The sequence below is a fragment of the Crocodylus porosus genome, unplaced genomic scaffold (genome assembly GCF_001723895.1).
Source record: "Crocodylus porosus isolate Cpor-Errol unplaced genomic scaffold, CroPor_comp1, whole genome shotgun sequence".
NCBI classification, from domain to species: domain Eukaryota; kingdom Metazoa; phylum Chordata; order Crocodylia; family Crocodylidae; genus Crocodylus; species Crocodylus porosus.
The window spans coordinates 20,596,189-20,608,601 of NW_017728906.1; the positions used below are offsets into that span (position 1 = coordinate 20,596,189).

Consider the following 12,413-nt stretch of genomic DNA (forward strand, 5'->3'; position numbering starts at 1 on the left):
AGCGGGGTCCCTCAAGGACAAGGCTGAGCAAGCAAATGGCTTCCCAGCCCCAGGCACCCACATGCTCCATCCTTGTCACACACATCCTGGCATGTCTTCTGGCCACACGCATCACTCAGTGTTCCCAGCACCTGGGCAACTTCAGCCTGAGTAGGGTTTAGTTTTTTCCTCTACCTCCACCCCCGCAGTTCTGCCTTGTCCTCTCCAACCATCCTTGGTGCTCTCGGGCCTGGTAGGGGCAGCGCAGCAGCATACAGGGCCAGTGGACAGACATTCCTGGACCGGGGCAGACCTAGGCAGTGGCTCTGGGAAGCCAGCATCAGTGGGCACAGGGCTGGAGCTAGAGCTGGAACCAGGGGCTATGTCAGTGGTGGCTGGTGCAGCTCCACAGCTGGGAGCAGAGTCCATCCATAGCCAGCTCCCACATTCACACAGGCAGTGGCAGAGCCCCACACCTGCATCCTGGATTGACACGCAGCCACCTCACCCTGCCTGGAGCAGCAGCTTCCCCAGCAGAAGCCTGTACCCCACCCCACAGCAGCCACTGCCAGCTTTCGTTGGTCCATGGGTGGATTTGCATGCATGGATCAGGGTGCTGTTGGGGCCACGCAGCTAGAGCTCAAAGCTTGGCAGAGCCCATCGGGGTCTGGGATCTCTGGGAGCTTCTTTCACATGGCTGACTTGGAGCAACAATTATAAGTCCAATTTAAGGCTAGTTAACAAATCTAATGCCCTGGAGGAAAGGGAATGCTAGGAAATCTGGTGGTCATACCAGATGACAAAGCTAACCTCTTTAACAATTTTTTGCCTCCATCTTTTTGAGCAGGGACCGGGGCATCCCCCACACTGCCAGGTCCAGAGTCAGTGAGGACCTATTCAGAGAACTTCTGGTGGGTCTAGATGTGCTCAGGTCAGCAGGTCCTGATGATCTCCACCCCTGAGTGCTGAGGGAATTAGAAGAGAGTACTTGTGGTGCTCTGGTAAGGTGCCAGAGGACTGGAAAAAGGCCAATGTGGTCCCCATTTTCAAAAAAGGGAGGAAGGAGGACCCAGGAAACTACAGGCCCGTTAGTCATACCTCGGTCCAAGGAAAGCTCTTTGAGAAAATTATCCAGGAGCACATCTGTGAGGGATCAGAAGGGGAGATCATGCTTAGGGGCAACCAACATGGCTTCATTCAAGGCAGATCCTGTCAGACCAATCTGGTGGCCTTCTACAACCAGGTCACAAAATCGTTGGACGCAGGTGTCACAGTGAGCATAGTCTTTCTGGACTTCAGGAAGGCCTTCGACACTATCTCTCACCCCATTCTCATTAAGAAATTAGGCAACTGTGGCATCAATGCCTACACAGTCAGATGGGTCACAAATTGGCTGAAGGACTGCACCCAGAGAGTGGTGGTGTATGGGTCATTTTCGACCTGGAGGGATGTGGGCAGTGGGGTTCCCCAGGGCTCAGTCCTTGGGCCCGCACTGTTCAACATCTTCATTGGCAACTTGGACGAGGGGGTAAAAATCACCTTGTTCAAATGCGCGGGTAATGCTAAAATGTGGGGAGAAGTGGGCACGCTGGAGGGAAGGGACAGGCTGCAGCTAGATCTAGATAGGTTACAGGGGTGGGCGGATGAGAACAGAATGGGTTTCAACACTGACAAGTGCAAGGTACTGCACCTGGGGAGGAAGAACCAGCACCATACCTACAGGCTAGGGAACTCCTTTCTCATCAGCACAGAGGCAGAAAAGGATCTTGGAGTCACTACTGATGCCAAGATGAACATGGGCCACCAATGTGGGGACGCGGTCAGAAAGGCTAACCACACCTTGTCATGCATTCACAGATGCATCACGGGCAGGTCCAAGGAGGTGATCCTCCCCCTCTATGTGACATTGGTCAGGCCGCAGTTGGAGTATTGTATCCTGTTCTGGACGCTGCACTTCAGGAGGGATGTGGATGGCATCAATAGGGTCCAAAGGAGGGTGACTCGTATGATTAGGGGGCAGCAAGGCAGGCCCTATTAGTGGAGGCTATGGGACCTGAACCTGTTCAGCCTCCACAAGAGAAGGCTGAGAGAGAATCTGGTGGCCATCTATAAACTGACCAATGGGGACCAGCAGGCTATGGGAGAGTCCCTGTGCCCCCAAGCACTACCAGGAGTAACGAGGAACAATGGCCATAAGTTGATCAAGAGTAGTTTCAGGCTAGATATCAGGATGCGCTACTTCACAGGCAGGGTGTCTAGGATCTGGAACCAACTTCCAAGGGAAGCGGTGCTTGCTCCTACCCTGGGAGTCTTCAAAAGATGGCTAGATAATCACCTAGCCAGGGTCATTTGACCTCAGCTTTCTTTCCTGCCCATAGCAGGGGGTTGGACTTGATGATCTGCTCAGATCCCTTCCGACCCTCCCAACTACTACTATTACTATGAATGTATCTCTGCAAATATCACCATTAAATTTGTACAGAGGACAGAGTGTCCATAGTTTGATCAGGATTGCCACAGTCACCTCCTGCCCTGAAGTGGCATAACTTTGAGCTGCATCATGACTGCTTTAAGCCACTTAAAGGTGTTAACATACAAACAATCCACAGGTTAAGAGTTTGAGGAGCGTTCAAAATTGATGTGCATCAGGGCCCTAAAAGACTGGGGGACAAATTAACCATCTAGTGAAAATGCTCTTGCCATAAAGAAATGTCAGGAAAAATAAGTTCTTCTAAGTATCTCTCTGATTCTCCCACAGTCACGTAGCCTTATATGAAGTACTTACATTGTGGCCCTTATTTGAACAAAATGTATCAGAATGTTCCTGGTTGACTTTCATTGACCTGGGCTATTGGCTGTAGTTACTTGGTGCTAAATGCAGCTCTGAAGTAGCAATCCCTATTGTTGTAAATCCAATCCATGTGATTGGTACTGGTCCCATTCACAGTATTGTCAGTCCCAGCCCTGGAGAACATAATGTCCAGACTAGAAAAACAGAGGAGACAAGTTGTACTGAGTATCCCAGATGTGTGAATGTGTTAGCATTTTGTTATTACTGTTGATAACTTATCTCTTGTGGCCAGTAGAGAAGATATCACTAGTTACTTACTAAGCTAACTTTCCTTTTAAACTCTGGGTTGAAAAGATGGCCAGAGATTTAAACAATCATTTACACAGTCAAGGTTAATGTTTTTAAGAGCCTCAAAATGAGGAAAAAAATGCATTGATAGATGGACCACTTGGTACAATATATTACATGTGTGTATAGAGTAGCAGCTCAGCGTCATATTTATTTTTCTCACTGTTCATTGCTAAGCAGCCAGATTTGTCACCCACTGGCTGCACGCTAGCCACGCTCTGCTTATTTAGTTTTGAAGACATCCAACACTCTTGTAAATACTTTAGAGACATTGCATGACAAGATTACCAAGTGGTGTAGTCTTTACAGTGGGCTGTGTTTCTGGATAAGAAATTTGTTCACAGGCCAGCTTTTTTATATGTGCTGATGATTAAAGAAAGCAAAAACACGGTGATAGATAATGGACTAAGAATGTAACCACACCATCAAGAAGTATATTTTTCCCAGGTTCTATTTTTTATTGTTGTTGTTTTTGCTGTTATATTTTATGTGAACATTTTTAAACTGCATTCAGCCCCGTTATTCAAATCTCAGCTTCACAGATGGATCAGGCATCTGCAACAAACTTATGAAATTGGCTTTATTCCAGTTGCAGATATGCAAATATGCAGTTCCTCTGTGCTTCTTCTCTGGCCATTTTTATGAGTAGACAGGTACTGAAATTGTCAAGAACCCTACTGAGTGCTTCAAGGAGCAGAGTGCTTGCACATTTCAATACCTGGCCCCATCACTTGAAGATACCAGACAGAAATGTAACAGACTGGAGCAAAAGCATGTTGTAATATACTTTGTAGTAGACTAGTATATCTGTGAATGTTTAAAAAAAAAAATTTAAATTCCATGTCATGAGTATTTCTGGGATTTTAATTCCATTGTCAGGATGGTTTTGTTTACAGTGAGTTGATAAAAAGGTGGGAATATAAAAAATGTACGTACCTGTATTCTGCTAGCTATCCATAATATTCAAGTGCTATGGTGATGAGTGCTCTATAAATGTGTAGAAAAGGAGGAAGTCATTTCTTTTCCAGATTTGCAGAACATTTGTCCCTGTTTTAGTAGACTGAGCCATACAAAATAAAAAGTGGAATCCCACCTTTTCCATACATACACGTGTTCTTTCAATGATAAGATACCAAGATTAGATTTACTAATATCAGGGCAGACAGAGGGCAATAGTGCCTTGATTCCTGCTCACAGAGCTTCTGCCATTTGAAAAGCTACATCCATGTGGTTCACGTTTTCACTTTAATGATGTAGCATATGTAACTAAACAAAAATAAATGTGGTTGTTACTTAACGTTTAGATAGTCGTTGCTTCTGCCCTGTCCTCCTTATAGTAGTACCTGGTCTCTGTAGTGTTTAGAAGTGAGCAGTTTGATTTTTTCCTCTCCCCGAATGAAAGAGAGAGTTTGGGGTGAGAGGACATGCTGTTCTTATAGCTAATCCTCATGTACAATAGTTATTCCTGAACCTTGGGCTGCCATAAACATGTTTATGGTGGCACAAAACATGAGCAAATATATGTTCCTGCCTCTTGTCACACCCCAAATGCACCAAAATGTTGGTATGATGATTCTTAGTAATAGTTTGAGCCACTTCTTCACTGCGGACATCAGTTTGCTTCTGGCACAAGAGCTCAGGCAGCCCAGGGATGACCATACTCTCCAGCTGCCCTAGGGATAGCTCCCACCCTGTGAGACAGTGGCCCTGGGTTCCTGAGCCTAATCTGGGAATCTTCTGGGGAACATGTTCCCCAGATGTGTGTACTCCCAGAATTCCCTTGAAGGATGGGGCCCCTGAAGCCCTTGAAGTCTTGTGCCTGTAGATACACACCTTGGGTTGGGGCCAGGCACCTGAGAATGTTGTCGCACACTGAAGCCCCAGACAGTGTCTTTCCCTGCCCATCTATATTATCAGTTACTCCAGGAGACATCCCAGCACACCTTATCCTGCTACAAGGATAGCATCTGTTTGTAACTTCATGGTTACTTTTTACCTTTTGCTTTCCTCCCCCTCCTCCTCCTCCACTCTCCCCTGACCAATTTTCTCCCCATTACTTATACTGAAAAAATGTTAATTGTGATTTTGATCTGTTGTCAAATAGGTCCTTTAGCTAGTTGGCCTTGAAAAACTGCTGTAACTCTGCTTGTTTACCTGGACTCTTCTGGTGGGTACTGTGGGATAAACCTATTTGTCTACAGTCATGTACTTTGAAGAGTAAGTTTATTTGTAAGAAGTGATTCTTAAATTGTTGCAGATGTTCCACCTACAAGTCAGGGAGTGGATCACAAACAGGTCCAGAGAGAATTGGGGGATGTGGTTCTTCACCTCCACAATCCCACCATCCTTTCTTCTTCTTCTATTGAAGTTCATTGGACAGTAAGTTAAATTATATATGTTGACAGGGAATCTTGAGGGTGGGAAAAGAAACCTTTATCTTATTTTGGGTGTTTGATGACATTGTGGATTCTGAGTTCATACTACATGCAGAAGCTTTACAAGTTGTTTGTTCCCTGTGAAAATTGTTCCCTGGGAACTGGCACTAACTGCACCCTACCATCTCACTGAAGAAGACTTCAGACAAAAAAAAAGATCCTTCACCATTATTTCTCCACTTAGGATGCTTTGCTATATAATGGGAGCTCAGCTTCACTGTCACAGAGCTACAGAACTTATCCAAAGGCAACCAGAACCCATGAGAGCCTTTCTATTGACATCTATAGACAAGTAGCTAATTGCCCGTCATGAACGATGGAGTGTTCAGGGAGTGTTTACAAGGCCTGCCCTGTGCTTACACTTTGGTGCCGGCCATGTAAATAGTCCCTCTGCTGCTGCCCCCACCTCCTCCTCCAGCCTCCAGCTCAGTGGCTCCCTACTCCTGCCCACCACCACCTCCTCTCCAGAACAGGGGAAATTCCCCCTGCCTCCCTGCCTGAGGCAGTGGCTCCTTCCCCCCGACCTGTCTCAGCCTCTGTTTCCACCTCCACCTCCTCCCCAGGAGCAATGGAGCTTCTCCCGCCTCTGCCTGAGGTGGCAGCAGCAGCTACCTCCTCCCCCCATCCACCTCCGCCTCCTTCCCTGGAGCAGCAGGACTCCCCAGCCTCCATCCCTGAGGTGGTGACAGTGGCTCTCTCCCTGTCTGAGAAGGCGGAGCCCAGGCAGCCATTCACTACCCGCCCTCTCAGCAGGACATGCTCAGTTGCCCAAAAGTGTTACGGACAGACAGACACACAGACAGACAGACTAAGCCTTTTCTTATATTAGAATACTCTGTATTTGAGATAACACAGCTCTTTCGGTCTGTTGAATATGGTATGAAACAGATCTTATAATACGGGGAGTGAAGCAGAATACTCAGTTTCATGGTAAGGGTGGTCAAAATTTGGAATTGGCTTCCAAGGGAGGTGGTGCTCTCCTGTACCTTGGGGGTCTTTAAGAGAAGGCTGGAATTAGGCATCTGTCTGGGGCCACCTGACCTCAGTACTCTTTCCTGCCTAGGAAGGGGGTTGGACTTGATTTGTTGAGGTCCCTTCTGACCCTAGCATCTATGAATCAATTCAGTCACAAAACAAATGGCTATTTTATTTCAGCTCCTTATAAGGTTGAGGATTCAAGCCAACTACGGGCTTTGTTACGCATTTACTATGAGCTGCACAGATGTTTATCAGCTTAGTGTTAACCTAGAGTTTGGAGCAATCACACCGAGCAGTCTAGAAACGTTCTCTGACTGTCCGCCCACCTGACTTGCCACTAGAGGCCTGGTGAGCAAGGAGGTCCCTTCTAGCCCTACTTCTCTGTGATTCTCTATTCTTTGCCTGTCCCTCACCCACCACAGCAGCAGCATTCTAGACTGCAGGGAGTGAAGGGAGGCAGTGGGGTCCCTTGAGGGCAAGGCTGTGCAAGCAGCTGCCCTCTTGACTCTAGGAACCCACATGCTTCAGGCTTGTTGTCACACATCTGGGCCACATGCATTCTTCAGACTGTTCCAAGCACCTGGGAAACTTCAGCCTGAGCAGAGCTTAGTTGCTCCTCCTCCCTACCCACCCACCCTCAGTTCTGCCCTGCATCTACTCTGCCTCCCACTCCCAACCATTCTTGGTGCCCGTGGGCCTAGTGGGGGCAGCTCAGTAAATGCCAAGTCAACTCTACCTACACAAACTATTGAGAAACATTCACACAAAGTGTAGATACTATTAGGTTACCCCAGGTAAGTTAATAAATGTGGTGAGGGAAAAGCAGCAAACTGGGAAGCTCTTAAGTCTATGAGTAGGTAGCCTGAAAGTCAGAAACATGAGGAATATGATACTCAAGGAAGTCAGAGTTTAAAAAATAAAGAAAATGAAAGAAGTTCCCAAAGAAGCTTTCTAAGAAGGTCAGGCAAGAATGACAGATGTATTCGGAGGGCATATGAAGGGAGAGAATGGGATAACTGGAACCTTAGTGAAGGGAGAAATAATGAAGAATAAGAGGGGCATGCATTTTGGAATAAAGGGAGTACGTGAAGGGAATGGGAAGAAAATAAAACATGAAATACCTCATTTTAAAGCAGTACTAATGAAGAAAAGTGGGGGTAGTGTCATGGGGCATGGTAGGGAGTTTATGCCAGGGAAAAGAGTCTTGAAGTCTCTTCAGAGCTCCCTTTTGATCTGGTCAAAGTACCAGTCAGCATGATAGGTGCTTGCACCTACAACAGCATAACTTTTGGACCTTAAAGACAATATTTTCCCTTGTCAAGAACTGTATAACAGCTCTAGCACATTGGAGTCCTGGTTCAGGATAAGGGCTTATAGGAGCTACAATAATGCAAAAAATAAATAATCATAATGACGACTGCTCTGATCCACTGTAATTATATTGAACCCTGCATTAAGGACCACCTGCAGCATGCAGCCTCCTGTTTTAACAAACCACTTAACAGCATCTGCGAGGTTCCTGGTACAATTTTGTTTGACCTTTAGTTACAGACCCAGCTTTTTTCCAGGCAGCCAAATTTTGTTGGTCTCTTGGGTGGCCTGTGGCTTCACTGCAATTTCAAACATTAACCATTACCTCAATTTTAGCCAATGCATATTCTTCACAAATTATTTAAAAGGAAACATGTTACTAAGGTATTCAATTGCAAACAGGCACTTCTATTATGGCACAAGATGCAGTGGCTGTAAATGGGAAAAATCTGGTCTGTTTTTAAAGAGACTTTTTATTATTTTTTAACTTGCTTATACACCAACATTGTTTTTTTCTAAATTGAAAACAGTGGTTAAATGATACTGAAAGCTGCTCAAAAAACCACTTTTTTTAAGATAAAATTTTGTCTCAACTATCACCAAGTAAAATCAGGCCTGATTCTCATTATGGCGCGTCTAGTCTGCAAGAGTGAGATAAAGCAGCCTTAATATAAATAACAATTCAGACTTTTGGGTCCAACTTTATTAGTAACCTTCTTTTAAAAAAATGACAGTATTTAATAGCTTCTCAAGTAACCATTTAAGACAGCACCATTTTCCAACACAGTAACCCCTCAGAAGGTATGGTATAGAGTTCAAGGTACAATTCTACCTATCTTTTGCCTGATTTCAGAAGCTACCTACCTACCTCTTTCTACAGTAGACCCTGGCCAAGCCAGTGAGCATGAAGAAAGTTCTTGGATTAAATTGGCCCATTGTCAAATATAATCAGCAGAAAGTAGATAGTGCCAGTTGGCTGCCTTTTTAAATCTACTTCCTCCAAGAGGAAGGAAGGGTTTCATGAAATTTGGGAGCCATCCACTCCTCAAGAGGGTTGGCATAGTTCTTTCTTGGAGCTCTGTATTCAGTGTCTGAACTCTTAAAGTAGACCTTTATCTTGCCTTCTCATAGGCAACCCCTATGCTCCTACAACTGCTCCTAGCACCAACAGGAGGATTTCACGTGGATATAAAAAATATTCTATTTTACAGGCATAGGATATGAAAGATGACTGTATTATTCCATTTTTACACCTGTATAAATCTGTTGAAGTCAGTGCAGTTTTAGGAGCAAAATAAGGGATTAGTGCAACTTGTGAACTAAGCCTATACTTTACTGTAATTTGTGGAGCTTTTATCTAGCTCAGCAATGTTATTTACTTTGTTGTATATAAATGGGAAGTCCAAGTATGAAGCAGAATATCACAAATAGTTTTTACAGTGCAGGTTTTTTAAACAGTTCATTATGTGGTAACTAATGTGTGTGTTTCTGTTGTTCTGCTAGGTGGACCAGCAGTCCCAGTATATTCAGGGATATAAAATTCTGTACAGGCCAACACCAGCTTCCCATGGAGAATCTGAATGGTTAATTTTTGAAGTGAGAACCCCGACCAAAAATAGCGTTGTTATTCCAGAACTGAAGAAAGGTGTAAACTATGAATTCAAGGCCCGTCCCTTTTTTAATGAGTTTCAAGGAGCAGATAGTGAAGTGAAATTTGCCAAAACCCTAGAAGAAGGCAAGTTGCAGCAAGGCTTTCTTCATCTTTTCTTTTTGAAGTGGGATTCTGGTGTGTTTCTCTCTGATATGTTCATTATTTGATTTTGTTTGAAGTGCATGCTGTAGGAGAACACAGCAATCTGCAGCTGAGGAGACTGTCAGTGGGTTAGATTGATCATTATGTGAATTGTTTGGTGACACAGGAGTAAATATTCAAAACCATCCATGAGAGGGAGAGAGGCATGTGCAGAAATCCCTTCCAACACACAATGGGAAATGTGCTTTTTATCTCTAGTGCTATGGGCACTCCTCCCCACTGAGTTCATGGTCTGGTCACAAGTGACTTGTGTCAGATTCAAACTCTTACTAATAAGTATCTGGCATAGATAAGCAGACACCACAGAAGTCATCAAAGCACTTTAGCTGAGAGAATGGAAACCACCTTTCTAAGAGGCTTTTATACATGGAGCAGTCAGCAGTACAAAATGAAAAGATGATGAACAAGGGCAAAAGATATAGGAGCTGAAATATACATCTTCCTCTGTGAATGTGCTGGAAAAAAGGAGAGGATTCACAAAGCCATTTCCCTCACTGTGGCAATTGAAGACCAGACATAATCAAGTTGCCAGTGTCCAGTGCCTCACAATAGTATTTCAGTGTGTTGACAGACTCACCCTCTACCACTTCCATGATAGACTAGGGGCTGCCTAGATACATTTAGTGGCTGTTCTTCACTGATTCTGTCTCAGCCTCTGGAGCAGCGTCACCTGAGCACTATTTAAACCCTGAGTGATTTAGTAAGACTTCAGTGAACAGAAAATAGTAATACTGAAGTTTCAGTGTAATCTACACAACAAACAACTAGAGTTTTATTTGAAAGAGGAAAAATTGTAACCAGAAAAATTAAAGCCTATCAACATATTTCAAACCTCCACCAGTTCTGAATGCCTAAATTTTTTGGTTTCTAACTTGACATACTTATTGCCTCATTTTTGGTTTGTTTTGGTTTGTTTTTTAAGTATTGAGTGCACACAACTCAATTCAAAATTAAGAAGATATCTGGGTCCACAGCAAGTCTGAAAGTCAGGCCTTAAGCATCTCAAGTTAGGCAAGCAATATGACTAGCATGTTTTGAAAATTTTTCCCCAAGTGGCTAAGTCCTGTGAGACTATGGCAGAACTCCCACTTGAATCCAGTATTCCAGTTCCATGTTTCAGCATGAGACATTAACATCAATTTAGCTGTCGGGCAGAAATACCTTTAATGGTGACATAAGAAACTCTAATATCAGGGCTAAATAGGTCATTTACAGGGCTCCTAGTTTTCTCTGATTAAAAAATAATCCCCAATTTTCCGATTTAAAAAAAGTAACCCTCTATCTATCAATCTATCTGTCTAACTCTGTGTGTGTGTGTGTGTGTGTGTGTGTGTGTGTGTGTGTGTGTGTGTGTGTGTGTGTGTATCTCTATATCTATATATATGGAGTGGTATTTCATTTTAATCAGGGAAAAATTTGGATTTTAGTTTGCTTTTCTTAAAATCTAAAAATTGGGATGGGGTTATCAGAGAAAACCAGGATCCCTGGTCATTTACATTTATCCCTCCAGTGCTACTTACAGTCTGTTTAAAAAAAAGTACTGTAACAGAAATTGTTTTTGAAAAACAACACGGCAGCTGACCATCTTTTTCCCCCTACAAACAGCTCCTAGTGCTCCACCTCAAAGTGTTTCGGTATCTAAAAATGATGGGAATGGCACTGCCATTGTGGTTACCTGGAAGCCACCCCCTGAGGATACTCAGAATGGAATGGTCCAAGAATATAAGGTAATATATTCTTATTCACTAGCAGACTGTTGGCAAGATATTGATGGAAAAGTTGTCCATGGTTACTTGGCTCCATCTACTGGCTAAAAAGAAATCATGGGAAGAAAACAAAAAATTACTCTTTATTTTTATATAGTGAATTGCATTCTGTGTAAACTGATGTCTTTAAGTATAGAAAAGGTATTAACAGGCTTAATAATTTGAATAAGTGGATATAGTATGCAGAAATTCAGAGAAGGATCAATATTCATAATTATAATGGCCTTCCTGATTCTTTATAATAAAAGAGTAATCGCATACCCAAGTGGCAAAAGAACTGTATCTGTTTGAGACTCATGTTGTGACCTAAAGAGGTTGTTTTAGAAATAAACATACAGAGATGTAAAGATTTGAATCTTTACATCTCGGGCATTATTATTAACCAGTTTAAGACCTGGCTTATTATACGATTGTGTTCTATTTGAGATGGTTAAAAACATACTCAGAACCTTTCCATGAGAAGTATGTTTATATAAGATTTAATATTATTTAATGTATAATAATTGTTCTTTGCTTGCCCATTTAATTTACCTTTTCATTCTGGCTCATTACACTCTGTGTGTGTGTGTGTGTGTGTGTGTGAGAGAGAGAGAGTGAATACACGCATGCGCGCACACGTGTGTGTGTGTATATATGTATGTTTGACAAATTACAAATACACTATGTGATATTTATTATTTAAGGGGTCTGCAGCAACATACTGGATTTTTTTTATATCAAATCAGTTTAAATGGAGAATGAATTACATAATAAAGAAGATGAAAATGTAATTTCCTAACCAAGGCTTAGACCTTTTAAATGTCTAGTCACAGATATCAAGGCTGCTTTATACCCAGTGAGTGGCAGGAGACTTAACTTCAGACTACCAGATTGGCATTGTTGAGAGAGATTTTTAAGAGACTATGTCTTAGGGTTTGTTTTTTATTACGATAAAATACTGTAGTTCAGACATTTATTTTTTAAAACCATCAAAACTCATTTTGTTCTTTCCC

The 12,413-nt window shown here is 43.1% G+C and overlaps 1 protein-coding gene across 4 annotated transcripts in view; it reads left to right on the top strand.

Annotated features, from left to right (window-relative positions):
• ROBO1 (roundabout guidance receptor 1) overlaps nucleotides 1-12,413 on the top strand; it is a 1,129,598-nt gene that overhangs the window by 1,048,643 nt on the left and 68,542 nt on the right. For all 4 annotated transcript variants that reach the window (XM_019528741.1, XM_019528738.1, XM_019528739.1 and 1 more), the window contains 3 exons: nucleotides 5,376-5,497; nucleotides 9,346-9,577; nucleotides 11,261-11,382. In XM_019528741.1, the coding sequence (XP_019384286.1) occupies nucleotides 5,376-5,497; nucleotides 9,346-9,577; nucleotides 11,261-11,382 (476 nt within the window). The remainder of the gene's footprint in view (nucleotides 1-5,375; nucleotides 5,498-9,345; nucleotides 9,578-11,260; nucleotides 11,383-12,413) is intronic.